Source organism: Hemicordylus capensis, chromosome 6, assembly GCF_027244095.1.
Source record: "Hemicordylus capensis ecotype Gifberg chromosome 6, rHemCap1.1.pri, whole genome shotgun sequence".
NCBI lineage: Eukaryota > Metazoa > Chordata > Lepidosauria > Squamata > Cordylidae > Hemicordylus > Hemicordylus capensis.
The window spans coordinates 114,559,138-114,578,379 of NC_069662.1; the positions used below are offsets into that span (position 1 = coordinate 114,559,138).

Sequence of the window (19,242 nt, forward strand, 5' to 3'; positions counted from 1 at the left end):
GGTATCACTGTTTTATTTAGCACTCCCATTTAGGGGACCAGTTATGTGCTTGCTTTGAAAGGTGTCAGACTTTTGCTTTTTATTTATTGTAACAAACTGATAGCTTTGACGGCAACAGAAATTTATTTGTTTGTTTGTTTATTACATTTATATCCCACTCTTCCTCCAAGGAGCCCAGAGTGATGTACATGGTTATTTTATCCTCCCAAAAACCAGGTAGGTTAGGCTGAGAGACACATGACTGGCCCAGAGTCACCCAGTGAGCTTCATGGTTGAATGGCGATTTGACCCAGGTCTTCCCGGTCCTAGTCCAACATTCTAACCACTATGGCATGCTGGTACATCCTTGCGGCATATCTCCATAAACATTATACCAAAATTACTTCTACGCCATGCTGGTACATCCTTGTGGCACATCTCCATAAGCATTGTACCAAAATTAATTCAGGTTTTCTTCCCTCTTTCATAAGAATTTCCTGTTTTCAAATATCTCTAGCTTTTCAAAGCACTATATGCAACCTAGGGACAGCCCTTCCATCAGGCATGCTGAGGCAGTTGCCCCAGGCAGGCGATTACTGAAGCACTAGCAAGGCAACAAAATCGCCTCCCCCCACCCCACTTTAAAAAACAGGAAAGAGGGGGAGGCGTGCATGGAAGGGGGTGGCACTGGGTGCCCTGCCTCAAGTACATAGACATCTCAAGCTGCCACTGATTGAACGTGATACTCTCTACAATCAAAAACCATTGTAAAAATGACTTCTTGAAATTTTGAATCATACTAACTAAATCTTTTACAGTCCGGACCCAGGTTCGTCAAGAAATTTCAGCACATGTAGACATTTAAGCATCTGAATGCCGTGTGTGTGTGTGTGTGTGTGTGTGTGTGTGTGTGTGTATATATACAGTAAGCTGCCAAATGACCAAGATTGCCTGGGGCCTAGTTAGTTCAGGGAGAGCATGAATTTGACTGGCAAACATCTGAATGGCTAATTTAATGCACTGACATTTCTTTATGCTGCCTGTTGTTTTTCTGAAACTGAAAAGGAAGAGGAGGCGCTGGAGCCACACAAGTAGCATGCAGACCCTGCCCTCCTATAAGCCCTGGCCAATCGGGGCACTCTCTGGGACTGAGGGGGGTGAAACAAGGACCCACCCCCCAGCACAAGGACATCAGATGGGAGCATTTAAATTGTGTTTGCCACCTTGTGGAGGTTTTAAAAAACAGGGAGAGAGTATAAAAATGTAATAAATATGTAAATAAGTGGACTGTCTCCCAAATACTCAGTCTCTGGGAGTTTGTGTATCATTAGAACTGGAGAAATCATTTTTAAAAAATCTTTCATATCGGATGAGATTGCAACAGGGTTGCTTTTGATACATATGATTAAGCCATGTTAAAAAGAAGGGAAGTGCTGTCGGAGCACAGTTCAGAGAGTTCCACCTCACTGTGAAGCAGGGTCAGTGAATACATAGAGGGCCTTCCTCAAGTAATGAATGGGAGCTGGTACTGTGGACTGGTTGATGCATAAACCACCTGCCACTTATTTACACCCAGCAGCTCATGTGAGTGGAACATGTGAGATGAGAACTAATATCATGACAACAGTTTATCTAAACAGAGAGCCATGTAATGCAATTCCCTGTTCACAACGGTTGAGCACTTTCCCACTCAGTATTGCATGAATCTCCTCTCCTTTCATGTTGCTTGTGTGTGGGGTAGATAGTGTGCACAAGCAGTCAAATGCAAAAATTATTGTAATGTATGAGCTGACCTTTCCTAATGAGAACCTGACCATTTGGAATCTAAGTTAGTATTAAAAATATTAGTCAAAACTGCTCGATTTGGGTTCAAATCAGAGCAAGTGTTTACTGGGGAAGAGCCTGTGTGATTGGCCACTTCCAGTTCTTAATAGTTACCCTGAAAGGGCATTCAGTTAATGGGGAGGGATAAAAGAAACATAGGGTTGGTTCAGACAATACTTTGGCCAACCAGCCTGCCCCATGTGATAAAGATGTGAGAATTGGATTTAGAGCTGAGCATATCCAACTAGAGTTGCATCCATTATTGATTTTATTAACTTACCTGGAAAAAGATACTTGTACAATATAGGGAGTTGATATTTTACTTGATAATAGCAGCAAGAATATGGTATGCAAACTATTGGGAGAAAGCTCAGATTCCTACAAGATCAGAATGGGGGTGGGTCAAATTATATAATTATGTAGTTATAGCAAAACTTACAAGTTATGTAAGGGTGCAAGCAAGTTGACAAAAGCATAATAAATCTGTGTATTATTGAATATTGGTGGAATAAGGGCACATCCCTCACAATAAGGATTAGATAATTGTTTCATATGTGAAACAAATATTAGATATTTGTTTCTTATGTTGTGATCTTTCTTTTTTATTGAGAAATGTTAAGAAGTTCGATAAAGTTGTATGTGGGTATGAATAGTTATATAGTGGTTTGTCTGAACAGCTTATTTACACAAAATCCAGATACTACTTTGAAGTAGTATTGGACAGCATGTAAGGGGTGGTTGGCTTGAACCATGACCCCACAAAATTAAGAACAGTGTGCTAGAGGGGAGACATTTGTACACACGGCATGCTCACACCTTTATAATGTGAGGTAGGGTGAGCCAATTAGGCAAAGAATCTGTGGTTGGTTAAAAATTAATTCCTTGATCTAGAAATTCAGGACTCAGGAATGTTCCTGGTTAGTTACAACCTAGTCCAATCCTAGACTTGGAGTGGAGCAGATAGGGAATAAGTTGGAGAACAGGAAAACAGGCTAGATTCCTTCCTATGTATAAAACTAAAGGACTTTCTTTATTAAATCCCAGATGTGTTGAATTTACTGTGCTCTCTGGTAATTGTGTATTGAAGCCTTTAATTCTCTGGATTTTACAGTATCAGCAAAACTGGTCTATAATCAGCGAGGGATTAAAACACTCAGTTTTAACTGTGGCATGACTTCTGAGGATTGTTATAACTCTACCTTGAACAACAAAAACATTGAGTCAATGAGTGTCAGCAAATACAGCTTTAAAAACATGTGTAGGGTTCTGCTGCGCCAAATGTGCTGAATTTCATTCTGTTTTCATTTCCTGTTACATTATTCAGAGCATTTTAATTAAGCCATTCTTAGTCTATAATTAATAGATCAGTATTTCTTTTCAACAGCCATCCCTTGCTTGGAAGAAAAGAAACGGATTAATAACAGAGTGTGCTCTCATCTTGCCCCTCCTCCTCCTCCTCCGCCACCACCACCACTATTTCCTCCACCAAATTTCAAGCAAGGATGGAATTCCGTAAGTATTGCTTCCGAGCATTCCAGCAATGACAGCTTATCCTTCCTTAGGACTTCCATCCTGCTGCATGAAGAGTCGCATACTGCAGCCTGATGAAAGGAACTGTAATTTAATAAGGCTTCAGCGTTTAGTCAATTAGTTCCTTCATCAATGAAAAGACTTTTGATAGATTGGGAAAAAGTGTGCCCTCATGAAATCAGTCAGCAGATTGTTTTAGAACAGGATTGCACAACTTTGGCCCTTTAGTCGTCTTTGCTGGACTACACCTCTCATCATCCCCAGCCACAATGGATAATAGTCAAGGGAGATGGGAGTTGTTGCCCAGCATCTTCAGGGGAGCTGAAATTGGTAGCCAAGTTTTAGAAAGTTGTAGATTTTCCATACAAGTACTTACAAGCACTTTAGGTGGTAAGTGTCATAGATAAGGCCTTCCATATTTTCTCTCTAGGGGAATGTCATTTCTAAGATGTGCATGCTGTGAAATGTGTGTGCTTTTTCTAAAAACAACAGACAAGGTCCAGACTAAATTAATCATGACAAAGCATTAGGCATGTGCCCAAAACCAGTTTGCCCAGTTCAATTCAAGTCTGAACCAGACTCAAACTGAACCGGGCATGTTTGGTTTTGTGCCCCTGAACAGACCCCCCAGCTTGGCTTGAATTTGAGCCAATTTGGGGGTTCTAAATTTTGTTGCATTTTTTAAAAAATCGGGGGTGCAGCCTCAGCCATGGGGATGTCTCTGCCTTTCCCCCTCCCCCCGCCGACCTCCTCTCACTCTTTCAAGGGCCGTTTTGGCCCATTTCCAGGCTGTTTCGCCCCTTTCTCTGGTGGCAGTGGCCATTTTGGAGGCCGCTGCACATGCACCCTGGCCATTTGTGTGGCCTGGGACATTACCCAGCCACACAGATTTTGAGGGTGCATTCACAATGGCTTCCAAAATGGCCGCCACAACCAGAGAAAGGACAGGAATGGCTAAAAAATGGGCTGAAATGGCCCTTACAATAGCAGGGGGAGGCCTGTAGGGGGACGGGAAAATGAGAGAGACACCCCCACACACAAGGCCACTGAACTCGGTGGTGAGGGTTTTTTAAAAATCTTCTTTTAAACTCTAGAATCCCCAAACCAGCCCAGGGGGTCCAGCTCAAGGTTAAGCTGGACCGATTCGATGGTGCACTGTCTCATCCTTGAGCCAGTTCACACATCTGTACTAAGGAGATACTTCTGGCAACCTTGGGGCGGGGGGAGAAGATGTGTGTTCCTGAGCTCCAGATATTCTTTTTTTTGGGGGGGGGATCCAATTACTAGGCTTAATATATTAGGTTTTTTTAGTTGCTTTGTTTATTTTTACCTTGTTTTTACTGAGAGTTGTATTCTACTGGGTTATTTCTTTTGCATTTAACTACTAATTGGAGCGAAGGAATTATACACAAACGATGGGAAGAAAGCGGAACAAAGGAATGCCGGCAGCTTGCAAGGAGACACCGTTTTTCTAAACAGCCTGCAGCAAAACGATTTACAACTGCAACACAAACAAAGCTTGACTCTTTCCTAACAACTCAAGGACACGTAAATGTTGATGCTGGGGCTACAATCATTAATTCAAGCAACACCCAAGAGTTTGATGTTAATACTAACTGCTACTCTGAGCTAGGAGTAAGGGGAGACTTCAATACATTATGTCCCCCCTCTCTCAGAAGCTCTGATATATTGCCTTCTGCATTGTCGAGTCTTTAGATGGACAAGCTGTATTGCAAGCGGATTCTATGCCAAATACCACTTTAATTGCAGACTCTGTAACTGACCCCAATTTAAGGGCTTCTGCTTTAATGGCAGAAACCCTTATCTGTCTCTTTCAGCGTTTTTCAACTACAATTTTTAGACTGCATGAAATAAGATCTCTGATCAATCAGATAAACAATCCTGACTGTAGAGCAAAGATTCCCGCCAAGTCTGAGGCAACTACGCAAACAGCTGATGTTTATTTGGAGACGGATCATCGTTTTAATTTTTCAGAAATGGGGAATATTTCTTCTGTTTCTGAACCCACTAACATTTTTCAACCATGTCAAATTGAACTTGTCATTATTTTGGACCACATTAATCTACATCAATGGGACAATATGTCTAATATAAAGAGATCTCTAGAGCAACTGATAAGTTTCAATGCGGAGTCTATTGATTTGAAAATATTCAGGAAACAACCTTCACACAATCCTTGTGTACTGAAATTGTTGCTATTCTTTGAGCACAAACTAATTCCAGCCTCATTAGTACAGATGAGGAAATTTTTGTGTAAGTGGAGCATTTACCCGAAGAAAGTATTTTCTTCAGCCCCAGTGGATAAATATTTTACTTCGGTTAAAACACATATGAAATCTTGGCGAGTTAAGGCTTTTTTGAAACCTTTTGATAAACAAACTCAGACCCCATCTTCCCACTCTGAGAAAGCAACAGAAACAGAGACTGACTTTGAGCAACAGATAAGTGTCTTGGATGAATCCCAGCTGATTACATTGTCTCAAATTGAGCAGTCTTTTGCATCTGTTAAGGCATTAAAATCGTCATTGCTGGAAGAGAGGGCCTAGGAATTTCCCTCGATCTAAAAGCTGGTTTGATAAAGAATGCATTGACACGAAAAAGAAGCTATTGTGGGAATATCAGACTTATTTGAGACAGCCTTTTTTAATGCCATCATACTTGATGGTACAAGCTAAAAGGCATTATAAACAGTTACTGAAAACTAAAAAGAGAGAAGCGGACAGAGCGGTATGGAATCAATTAATAGAGGCAGCTCAACTTAAAAATTCTTCCTTATTTTGGCATATTATCGCAAGTCAGAGCAAGGGCCCTTTAAGGTCTGGCTGTCAAATAACAGCAGCAGCCTGGAAAGAGCACTTTCATAAGCTGTTCAGGAAAGTTGAATCAAATTCCATAGTTCCAGAGTTAAGTGCAGATAACTTAAGTGAATGGCCATTGTTATTTTGTGCAGAAGTGGCCTCACTTGTTAAACAATTAAAACCAGGGAAAGTGCCTGGTGCCAATTATATATCAGCGGAGGTAATATCTAGTAATTTAGAATGGTGGTCCCCAGTACTGGCAGCACTGTTTTCTTATATTGATAAATCAGCCTGTGTACCAAAAGATTGGGGAGTCACTATTGTGATCCCCATCTATAAAAAGGGTGGACGGAAGCTGCCAGGGAATTACCGTCCCATCAGTCTCCTTAGCATAGTGAGTAAGTTATATGCTAGACATTTATATAATCATCTGGTAGGCTGGCTTGACACAGAAGAGATCCTAGCAGAGGAGCAAAATAGTTTCAGGGAAGGCTGCTTGGTAGCGGATCCAGCCTTGGTGCTACAGCATTTAGTGGGAAAATATTCAGGGAAGTCAAATTCTACATTATATGCCACGTTCATAGATTTTAAATACGCATTTGACTTCATTTCAAGGAAAATACTGTGGGGGAAATTGGCAAGATCATCTATTGATAGGCGATTGTTACTTTTAATAATTAAGATGCATGAAAACTCAAGAATTAGGGTGCATTGTAGTAATAAAGGGCATCTTACAAATGAAATTGGAACAAGTCGAGGGGTCAGGCAGGGGTGTATTTTGGCACCAGTGTTATTTAATTTTTATATTAACAATTTAGTCAATCAGTTAAATAACCTGGATTTCCATCCCCCTAAGATGGCCAATAGACACTTGAATATACTCCTATATGCAGATGACGCGGTGATTTTATCATGAACCACAATTGGCTTAAAGAGAGCCCTTAATGCTTTGGTGTCCTACTGTGAAGTTGTGAAAAGACCAAGGTGATCGCTTTTGCTGGCAAATCTAAGAAGCGGTGCTGGATGTTGAATGGGCATAGATTTGAACGGGTATCACAGTTTAAGTATTTGTGTATAGTCTTTCAGCCAAATACTAGGAGGACTGCACATAAAGAATATATTATGCAAAATGTTTCGAGGGCAGCAGCGACTATTAATTCCTTTCATAGGAGCCAAGGTGCACAGTTTGTTCTGGCTGTCCTCAAACTTTTTGGGCCAAAGTTTTGCCTTTACTCCTCTATGGAGCGCAGATAGGTGCTTATTGCAATTTTGACAGGCTGGAAGCAATCTAATCTAAGTTTTTGAGAAGTGTGCTCCAACTTCCTTGGGATGTCCCTAATGCAATCCTACACTTGGAAGTAGGTTGGATTTGGGTGGAGGCAAGGGTCTGGTTGGCAATATTTGAATATTGGTTGAAGTTGAGTTTTCACCCAGTAGGATTAGCACCCATAGTGTTGAACAATACATATCAGTCTAGATGGAAGTGCTGCCTGGAGAAGAAACTATTGCTCCTCCACTGAAGCTTTGGCTGTCTTGGGATACAGGAGAGCGAGATCTTATCTGTGTCAACACATCATGGATATGGAGAATCAGATGGACAGGAGCCAGCTAGGGGCTGATGTATATGTAGACCAGATATTATTGTTTGGCCCAGCAGGATATCTTAATAAATTATTAGTACCTAGACTTCAAAGGGCTCTGACATTGGCCTGGTGTAATGTCTTGGAAACGGCTGTACGTGAGGGGAGATATCGCAAGATCCCTTACAAGGAGCATCTCTCTCCTTGTGGTTCTGGGGAAGCTGAGTCAACGGCTCATGTTATTTTAAATTGTCAGTTCTACTGAACCTTGCAGAAGAGATATATCAGTCCTTTTTAAACAACATATTCCAGTTGTTCTGAGCAGCTACAACTTGAATTATTTCTAACAGATCAGTAGGATGTTGTATATCATAATGTGGTGAGGTTTTGTTTTTTGGCTAACAAGTCTCGGAAAAGACATGTCGAAAAGCGAGACATGGGGTTGGGTTGAATTAAATTAAATTTATATTAATATAAATTATGGAGCTTTTTGTTAATGCCATGTCATGCCATGTTTGTTTTTATGTAAAGTATATGTAAAGTTTTATTTTTTATGTTTTGCTGGTCGAATGACCATAATAATAAAGAATGAAACATCCTTACTAAGCATCATTGAAAGGAATTGGACAAATTGGCCATGACTAACTTAAGTTTCATTCATTTCAGTGGGGCTTATTCAAGACTTAGTCTGGATCCTGTCCAGTATAATCAGCTAAAAGAACACAAAAGCAGCTGTTAATAAAAACACAATGAAGTAAAAAATAACCCCACACTGAAAAAGAACCAGATTTTTTAAGAAGTATGGTGGAAAAGACTCTTTTCAAGGCACACCTAAAGGCACTCAACAAAAAGGCCAGGCCAGGTACTTCTATAGGGTGGCAATGCCACAATCTAGGTAGAGAACTGAAGAAGCTGCCGGTGTCATATTGATCCATCACACCTTCATTTGAAGAGTGACGGAAAGGAGAGCCTCAGATGTAGTATGACATTTGTGGGCAGACTTGTATGGGAGGAGGAAGCAGGGGCACCATTAGTCAGGAACTTGGGGGCCCAGGTCCATGTGCTCATTCTCCTAGGGGGCCCCATGATTTTCCATTAGGGAAAAGAGGGTCACTTTTATATTTCTGGAATTCCCGAAGTTCTGAAATTAGGCTCAAATGTAGGACAGGTTAGCAGGACTCTTTGTATTGATTCTGAAGTTGATCGATCCATCTGTTGATTTTAAATGATTTTTTAAATTTATTTATTTTGTTTAAAGTCCTGTTAAATGGCTTGTTTCATGGCAGAAAATAATCAATAGACTTCTGGAACTGGAGCCCCCCTCCCCCATCACTTTTGCCCAGAACTTTACATTTCCAGAATGGCTAAGCTTAGAGTTCTGAAACTGGGCACACATGTGGTCCAAGATGGCAGAACTCTGTGTATTTCTTCACATCTAGTGAAAGTGGAACTAATTGTTTCATCTGAATAAACAAATAATTTTTAAACAAATGCACTATGCTGAAGTTGGTTTGTGATCCAAAAGGTCTGCATGAGAACTGTGAAGCAAGGGGCATGTGTTGTGGATTTATATATTTCCCCCTTACGAATGCACTATATGTCCAAGTGGGTTTTGTGTCTGAACTGTGGAGTGAGGGACACGTATTGTGCCCCATTTAGTTTGTAAATGATCAAGAAGCTATATGAATCCATTGGGGCTTGCATAACCAACCTTCCTTCCTTCCTTCCTTCCTTATAAATGCACTCTGGCCCAGACCTGTAGGTTTGTGGTGAAATGCATGTATATGGAAAGGATAGTTATTTTGTGGGGGTGAGGGAGCTCATTAGGTCCAGGGTCCAAAATGACCTACCTGCTCCTCTGTGAGGAAGCAGTAACATCATGCCAACACTGGGTATTACTATGCTGGTATAAACATTTCCCCCTGGCATAGGTAGCCCTGTGATCCGTTGGTGTTAGTAGAGTGATCCTTTCCTCACCTAGTGTTCATAACTTGTGGCTATAAATATACTAACAAGGTGTGCATTTGAGATTCAGAGCGCAGTCAACAGACATGCAGCATGAGACTCAATATTGAGGTTATTTATAATGTATTGGAGAGACTGGTTGCGATTTTCAGATCTTCTTCCACAATATTCTCAACCTTGGATTCCTAGATGTTATTGCACTACAACTCCCATCATCCCCCATCCATGTTGAGAGTTGCAATCCAACAACATCTGGGGATCCAAGGTTGAGAAACCCTGTGTTACAATGCAGCATAGGCTTTACATTACAATATGTTACATTATGTTTTGTTACAATACAGCATAGACAAACAAGAATAAGAGCTAGAAAAGAAAGAAGAATCCCACCCATATTCTTTTGGCACATGTATCTCCATGTATTGGAATACCAAGGTGACACTGGTTCTTGACAAAATGTTCTGTGATGCTGCCCAGGTCCTAATAGATTATTACAGAAATCTGTTTTATGGTGCTACATCATTTATTGGAGGTCTTCCCATCCTGTATATGATGTTTGCTTTAATGCTTCCACAGCCTTACTCCACCTCATAGTTTCCTGGCAATCTTTTACTGCAAGTGAAGGAACATGAGCCAAAGGTTAAACAAAATAAATCCTTCTCACTTCCTTTTATACCATTTCAGCATTCACAATGCCCATCCCACCAACCCCCCCCCCCCCATACATACACAGTGAATGCTAGGTCAAAATCTAGAGCATGCATAATATCCAGTACTGGGAAGAGCTCCAGTAAATGAAGTAATGCCATACTTATGGATTTCCATAAAAATCTTTACAAGCTAGACAGCATCATAGAATACATAATGTCAAATTGAATACATAATGCAAATTATAATACATCAAAATACAAATTGAATACAAAATACAAATTGAATACATCATAGAATACATAATGCCAAGAATACATAATGTCAAATTAGTTTGCGGCAAATTCATTACCCCAAAGATTTATTTGCATTATCATATGAGTTGATAAGATGAGATGTGGTTTCCTCCTATTCTTTCAGTATATGTGTAGGAGTGGTCTTAAGTGGTATTGGAAATTGTTTATACGGGGAAAGGGTATGGAGAAAACAGCCTTGGTCTTGCATACTCATCCTGAAGGGTATGGTAATGGTATGATTGAGTTCTCATGGTATGATGGAATTACATTGTTTTAAAAGGTAATTGACATCACTTTCTGCAGATTTTGATATGATGAAGTTGTAGCTTCTCTAAAAATGAAAGGACAAGGTTTTTTATTGCTGTATAGCTTTATTTTTAATGCAGTCTTGATGACCAAGACTGCTGTGCTTCAGCAAACAATAATCTGTGCTGGATAATCTCAATCTTTCTTCCTTTTAAAATAATATGTTCTATAATTATGATTTGGTACATGAACTAATTTGATTTAGATTCTGTGTTTATCCACTAACTCCTTTCCCACTGACCTTACAAAGGAACAGAACTCAGCTTCTTGTAGGAATGAGTATCCACTGAATATTATAATGGATTTGGGGTTATGATTATGAATGCTAGCAAATCAACTCTGTTTTTAGGCAGATAATTTGAGACTCATGATCTTTCTGAATGGAGCATTAGTAGCCCTGAAATATTCTGAATGTGGGAAGTCATAAAATGGCACCTGATGGGATGGGTTAATGCGAGTATGTAAAGTTATTCATACCTGTCCAGCTAGGGATATGTGTTTGATGAGTGAAAAGGCACAGCAGACAAGCAGCTTCTGAGTGAAACAGAAGCCCCATTTAGGGTTCAATTATCCCCAGAGACAGTGTCCACAGGAGTACACCTGCAAGCCCAGCCCCCACGTCAACATTTTCCATAGGCCTTTCTCCACACTGTTCACATGTAAAGCATCTATTTGAGAAGACAAACACTGTACTTGGTGAAAGATTCTCTCTCTAACTGGGAATGCTGGGGTGCCAGCATTCTTCATCATGGTGGTGGGGGGAAAGAATCTTGCTCTCATTGTAGTATTTGCCTCCTCAGACAAACTTACTCAAAGCAGTCCCATTGAAATTAAAAGGACAAGTTAGGCTAACGTGGGACTACTCTGAATACTTGGGACTAGTATTTAATGGGACTGCTATGAATACTTGTCCTCACCATGTCAGCGACTACACTTGTGGACAGCATAGGCTGAAGCTACAGAGTGTGTTGGCATGGGGGAGGCAGAGCTTGCTAGCACACTCTAATGGATGCTGTACTGGGTATATTGTCCACACTACCTGAACACCTGGAAAAGGCTAGATAGAACAAAAAGACTTGGTTTTTGAGATACCAGAATTGAGAAGCAGAGGAAAGAGCCGGACCACCTTAGGGTGCAGGTTTCTCTCTTTGGGGATCAGATGTAACTTGTTGCTGCTTATAGAAGTGCTCTGCTATTTTAACCCCATCAAATGTTTAACTTGTCAATAAACCAAATGATACAAAGATACTATATTCAATTATCTGTCCTATAGAGGAAGCCAGAGTCCAAGTTGTGCTGCACCCCTGGAACTTCTCACTGCTTGGAAAAGTAGGGGGCAGGCATGTAAGATTATCATAACAGTGAAATCCATAGTCTGTGTTACACTACAACCAAGGCGGCCCTTCTATGAAGCAGGGTGAGGTGGTCACTTCAGATGTAGGCACAACGAGAGGTTGTGCATGGTCTGAGAGTACTGGGCACCCACCCACAGATGGAGTCATACTGTACTTCTCCTCAGGCAGCAAAATGCCTTGGACTGCCCCTGACTTCAACAATGCAGTCTGTGTTGTTGGAATTAAGAAGCTATTTCTGGGAGCATCTGCTACTTGCAAATTACACTGTGAGTCAAATAGACATACATTCTGTGCTGGCTGAGGAAGCTGTGCTTCAGTACTCGAACTCTTTTCAGAATAGTGCTGTGTGAAAGGTGGGGAATAAAAATGAATAAATATCCTTACAAGAGGATGGTCAAAAATGGTCCACCAGTGTGCAGTGTGCCTGATCAAAGGTTTAGTCTTCTTCTATGACATTTAGTGATATCTCATGTTTTAACTTCTTAGATGTTTCTATTACTGGATATGGACATCTTATATCAAGAGCTTCAGATAATACAGTCACCTTGTAGAGAAAATGTGTGCCCTCCAGGACCTCCTGGCCCCCAGGTTAGTACGGAATTTTTGGCTGATCTACAGTATGGGATCTTTTCAACAAGTTTTCAGATTGCTGCTCTTTCCATACAGTGAGAGGGCAGAGGTCATGGTAGCAAGAAGGAGGAAATGCTAGAAAGACAATTTCTTTCCTTGCTGGTACCCTTCTATGGCAATCATTTGGTTAACTTACTTGACTGACCTCATTAAGGCTATTGTCAGTGCTAGTCGCATGAATTTATGCATAGCCTAATTCAGGGTGGTGGTACCCTGGAACCCTATAAATAATGCATCTTGGAATCCATCACACATGTAGGATACTGACTGTGCACCAAAACATTCAGGATGGTGGTGCCCAAACTGCTTGACATGACAAGCTTTGTTTTGTCTTCCAGAGAGTGTGCTTTCCAGAAACAGACAAATACAGTCTGGTGTATAAATGACTCTGTTTCCTGACTGTGATCGTTGCCAATGAAATTTAAATTCTGCAAAAGTATGCAGAAACATTTGGAGTGGTATGATCCAATTAACAGGAATAACTGTTCTAGCAAGGTTTGAATGAGGGACGTGCATGAAACAGATTTTGCGTTTTGTTTTGAGGTTGCAACAAAATGCAGACAGCCCAAACATTTAATCAAAACAGCAGTCGAACTGGTTGTTTCGATGGAACAAACTTGAAGCATTTCAAGTGTCTTGGCCATAGAGAAAATTTTATTTTCTACTAAATTCTACAGTGCTATTGTTGGGTTAGATTGATATCCTGTTGTTCTATTGAACATGGGGTGGAAGCTTTGCAGGGTCTGTGGCAAAGACAGTAAAAAAAAATTAACTCTGTCGCCGCTTGTGAGGGCCAAACAAGCTATGAGGCTATTCACACATGCTTGCAAAACCAAGCTAAGGAGGCCAGCCCTGTTTTGCATGCCCATGTGAACCGCTGGGATTTGACCCGGTTCCGGTGGCACCACAGTGGCAAGCCCGCCTACGGAGCCTCCCCTCAAAACAGGGTAAGGAGAATGAGCACTCTCCTAATCCTGTTTTTCTGCTTGTGTGTCAGCTGCGGCAGCTTGCAGCCACAGCTGGAAGACTCGGGGAGGGGGGGATCCCCATAATGCACTACACACTTGTGTAGTGAATTATTGGAGTTCCGGGGGTGAGGCAATATGGGGCAGCATGTCCCAGCACCCCGACCGTTTGAGCTGCCAGCTGCAGCTGGTGCTCGTCTGGGCAGGTGATCTGCCTACCCAGGGACAGTGGAAGGATTGTCTGCAGGGAGAGAAGCACTTTCGGGCTTTATCCTCACAAAATGGGTAGCCCTTTCTCACTGCTCGTGAGAAAGGGCTCTATATGTTGCATTAAATGTGCCATTGGCAATGATGCACGAAACCTTCCTGAATTAAATGGCAGCCATGGGGGCCAGATCCAGATTGGAACCACAGCATGGGGGTAAGGGGGGCTTTCACCCCAACTGTGAGGGTCCCCCTGATGATCAGAGGATCTTCCCAGCTCCTGAGAGCTGAGTGGCTCACCTCTTGCCCTGCCCCCAAGATCCAGCCCAGCCTCATTTCCATCCAGCTTCATTGTCGGCTGGGTATTTTCTTTGTTCCTTCCTTTGCTTGGAGTGCGGGAGAGAATGAAGAAAATACTCAGCTGACAATGAAGCCAGCTGGGAAATGAGCTCCATGTTGGAGATCCATCTGCAGATGGCATTGACCTTTGGCACCAGAGACCTTAATGACCACTAGGGGCATTGGGAATAGAGATAGATAGTTAGGGTCTCCTTCTCTTTCCTATTTATCTCTGCCTCTATGACTCCTCTATGGATAGAATGTACTCAGGAACTTCCTGAGAGTGACTTCCTTCTTCCCAGAATGCTTCTAGCTCTCTCTTCTGAGCACCATGCTTCCATAGGTCTTTCTTTGACCACCATGTAGCCAGTGGTTAGATATAGGTCTTTCCTATCACCATGGACTTCTGAATAAAGTAGATGAGTTTAACCTTCCATGAATCTCCATGCTTATCATTTACAAGCTGTTGCCCCTGAGACTCTGTTAACCCCTGCTGTAATGGGAGTGAGTTAGTTCCCGAAATACACTGCTATATAAGTAATTATCCCCAACACGACAGAGGGTCATGTTAGTTCTTCCGCGTGCTGGCCATTCTCCCGCATGTGACATCACATGCAGGGGACATGGCCAGCACCTGGAAGAGCCCATGTGGCTCTCCTGAGTTCATTTCTCAGCCAGCAATGAAGCGGGAGAAGTGTTTTCTTCATTCTCTCCCTCACTATGAGTGAGAGACATCACATGTAGGGGGCCTCATTTGGAGTGAGGGAGAGAGTGAAGAAAACACCCAGTCTGCTTCATTGTTGGCTGGGGAATAAACTCAGGAGGGCAGCGTGGGCTCTTCTGGATGCTGGTTATGCCCCCTGCATGTGAAGTTAAATGCTGGGGGCATGGCATGCATGCATGAGGTGCCACCAGGGAGGGGGTGGACACAAGCCCACTCTCCCCCTATACATGCACCTGCAGCCAGAGGTGCACCTAGGTAATTTTGGAGCCTGGACCTAAAGGCCTTTGGAGGCCCCCCTCCCCTGCAAATTAAGCGCCATCATTCTCAACCTGGTGACCACACCACCTGGGACAGACTAAAGATGATTTGGGGGAGCCCAGGGGCTGTGAAGGCCTCGGACTTCAGTCCAGAAGTCCAGGGGTAAGAGCACCTCTGCCTGCAGCCTAATATGAAACAGAATTTTCCTACTGAATTGTTCCACTTTGGAGAATACATCCTCAAAAAAGGACACCATTTTGTCATGTTGTATTTCTGAATTCAGCACCAGCTCTCACCTTTGTATACCCTCTCTGCCTGAATTTAATTTTTTTTCCAGCACTGCAGCAGGTCAGAATATAACAGCAGCTGTTTTATTTGTTTCCCAGTGCAGTGTGGTGTCTCATTTAAATATGCTATGCAAGTACACTGCAGTGAACTCTAGATTACCACTGATCAATAAACAAAAGACTCATTAGATGTGTTACATTGCTTCCATCTGGTTTTCTTCAGCATGGCATAAGGGAGGGATGATAATAGGCTAACTCTGCTTCTTGAGACATGCTGTCTGATCAGGGGACCACTTTCATTGTGCTTCATGGCACACTAATCTGCTTAAAAGACTTTTGTCCAAAAGAGTCCCTCAGTAAATTATTTTTATTCATTAATTTAAGTTTAATCTGCATACATCACATATTTTATCTGTGACTGTACCATTTCAGAAGAGGAAGGAAATCCCATGTTTGAATACTCACCATCACCAAAATCTCCTTGCCCATGATATACAACCAATTATTTTGCCATGACATGCTAGATTTCTGTCTAATGAAACAATGAAACAAGATTGGATTGGTGCTCCACATCCAACAGTGCAGTCCCAAAGACTCGCTGTTTATGCGCAAGCCAACTAGCATAAATAACACCTAGGGTGAGACACTTCCGCTCCAGGCATCATCAGGCCTAAGGCCACCTGCTGCCCATCTTAGCCACCTAATGTGTAGGCACCTGCAATAGGACTCACCACCACCAAACCAGAAAGCCTTAGAGAGTGTTGATTCCTTTGACAGGCTGAAGTAAGCCATCGACCAGCACTCCCTGAGCCAGAAAGCCTCTAGGGACCGGCAATGACTTCTCCTTAAACTAAACGTGCCTGAAAAGTGCTCACCAGAAGTCAATTATCCAAGAGACTGCACAGTACCTGCCATGAGAAGGGGTTAACCGAGCTTGACCCCTTCACCACTCACCATCCCGCAAAACCGCCACCAATCCTCTCTGCAAATCTGCCAAAAAAAATCAGAACCACAGGAGGTCAAATCAGAACCACCATCAGCCCAAAACAGCTCAGGGTAGGACACTACAACTGCAGGGTGAGGGATGAATGCCCCACCCTTGGCAGAAACCCACCTACTCACATACCTATTGATTTTAGACTGAGCCTGATCTATCCTACCTGGAAATTGAGCTCCCCACCACACCCTTCGCTACTTAGGAAATTAGAGGACACATGGACCATGAAACCAAACCATATACATAAATTCTTCATTCATTCATTCTTTCTCTCTCTCTCTCTCTCTCTCTCTCTCTCTCTCTTTCTTTCTTAGGGCCCACAAGGTATTCCTGGTGCAAGGGGACCAAAGGGGGAAAAAGTAAGTGCCAATTTTTAAAAAAACACCCTGAAAAATTAAGAAACTCTGATGGGATGTATGTGTGCAGCCATGTTATGTGAAATGATTACACTGTTCATTTCAGAAAGGCATGTTTCTTATGACTTGATGACTGTTGAGGTATGTGCACACTAGCAACTCCTTTATGCCAGATACCTCCACACTGATGCAATGATGTGATTCAAAATGCACCACTGTGAAGGAGGGCACTACACCCCCCAGAGAGGCAAAATATATGGGGACAAAACCAAATCCTCACATATTTCCCATATTGGGCCATAAAGATTGTGGTCTTTATTAAGCTTCCTGCTACCTTGTGGCCTGTTGAAAAACAGGTGATGTGGCCTGTTTTTGATAAACAACAGGCCTACTTGTAAGAACACGTAATCTTGGGAGAATGTCAAGGAAATGTTACCTTGAGCTTTCCCAGATAGGTGGCTTTACTGCGGCAGGAAATGCCAGTTAAGCCATTTCAAGCAAGGAAGCATAGAATGTGCAGTAACTGCGAATCTTCAGGGGGAAAGCTGAACACCACGATTGGCTGCACGAACAGCACCTTCTGTCACCGTCCTGACATTGCTGTAATGGTTCCCTTGTATGAACTCCCCCTCAGCCTAAGTGTAGCAAAACTGTGTTAAATCACCATTTGGAAAAGCTCCTTGTGGTGCAATTTCCTCTTTAAAAACAATTCCCCCCCAAAAAACTGTTGCAGTTTGATACTGTGTCTAACTGATATATTATTTTCTCTGTCAGGGGGAGATTGGCAGACCAGGAAGAAAGGTATGAGACAAATGGAATAAAACCCATTACAACCTGTGCTGACATGTAACAGTTGCTTGGAATTCTGTTACCTAGTATATGGTCACCTAGATTACAGCTATAGTTAAGAGCTTTAAAAAAGTGTCTTATCATAATTCTGTTGATTGAATTTCCATAATAGTCCACAGCAGCTAGTGTGAAAATGAATGAGGTGATATGACACTCTATCATAAGCAGGCAACTTGATCAGCACAGAGGCCAAGTGACATAGGGCAGGTTCAGAAAACCCATGGGAAATATGTAGAAATGTAGTGTTAGTTCCCAGTGAGTGAATATGCCTGCCACTCACCAGTACTTCCACCCACTTCTGTATCATATGAAGCCAGAAATGTTGGGTGGGTAATGTTGGTATCCCTCCACCTCCTGACATTCTCAAGCCAACTTCAAATGTTGGTTACAAATGTCAGGCTGATGGAGAGACCATGCATTACAAAGCCAAGTCCCTCACAGGGGCGTATCTAGGATAGGGCAGGCAGGGCACGTGCCCTGGGCGCCACTTGAAGGGGGGCCTTTTTTTAAAAATGGCCGTTGAAAACAAAATGGCCACCATGCATGCTCAAATGGCCTCTGTGAGGCCTTAGAGGCCAGTGGGGGGGGAGGGGAACATTTGCAGAAACACCCCCCCCAGCCTTTAGGAAGCCCCCTGAAGGGGCTACAGGTAGTTTTATTTTATTTAATATGTCACTGTACACATATTCAGTTTGGCACCATGTACAGAGAATCAGGGCTTATGAATACTGAGCTGAAGCTTATGAGCTCGGCTTGTATTCATTTGCTCTTACTTTGCTTCTTGTGATAAGTGAGTTAAATGTGATGTCTTAATAATATGGCTGTTAATGGCGAGTTTGTCTTTGAATCAGTGTGAAATCCTTAGTATTAAGACCCCTGGGAGTTTCTTGCTCTCTTTCTCTCATTTTAACTGATTTCTGAAATACGAGAATATATTCCAAGCAGTGACACAGTTTACTCTGCTTATCCTTTAATTATTTTCAGAGTATCTGGGAAAAGTCCAATTCTCCATTTATTTTTATAACTTATGTAATAGTGATGCTACAATGCATAGTAGAGAATTAGACAGGCACTTCTGTTTAGTTTTCCAAGTACACCTCCACATAGTATTTGGGTATTTCATGAGCCCCAGCATACTGAAATTTGTAGTTTTCCAGCAATTTTTTGTCTGGCTACGTCCACTGCTATATAGTTTTTGAACTATTAAAAGATTAACGAGCTTGACTTCTATTTTTCAGCTGATATTATGGTAAAGTTATCTGAAAGATGGATGTCAGAAATTTGGACAGGGGCACTATTTCAGTGCTTGTCCTAGGCGCTATTTTCCCTAGATA

At 42.1% G+C, this 19,242-nt stretch overlaps 1 protein-coding gene across 8 annotated transcripts in view; it reads left to right on the top strand.

Annotated features, from left to right (window-relative positions):
• The window catches only part of COLQ (collagen like tail subunit of asymmetric acetylcholinesterase), a 74,379-nt gene that overhangs the window by 15,438 nt on the left and 39,699 nt on the right, over nucleotides 1–19,242 (top strand). For all 8 annotated transcript variants that reach the window (XM_053266132.1, XM_053266125.1, XM_053266128.1 and 5 more), the window contains exons 2-5: nucleotides 3,188–3,315; nucleotides 12,786–12,887; nucleotides 17,018–17,062; nucleotides 17,834–17,860. In XM_053266132.1, coding sequence (XP_053122107.1) covers nucleotides 3,188–3,315; nucleotides 12,786–12,887; nucleotides 17,018–17,062; nucleotides 17,834–17,860 — 302 coding nt within the window. The remainder of the gene's footprint in view (nucleotides 1–3,187; nucleotides 3,316–12,785; nucleotides 12,888–17,017; nucleotides 17,063–17,833; nucleotides 17,861–19,242) is intronic.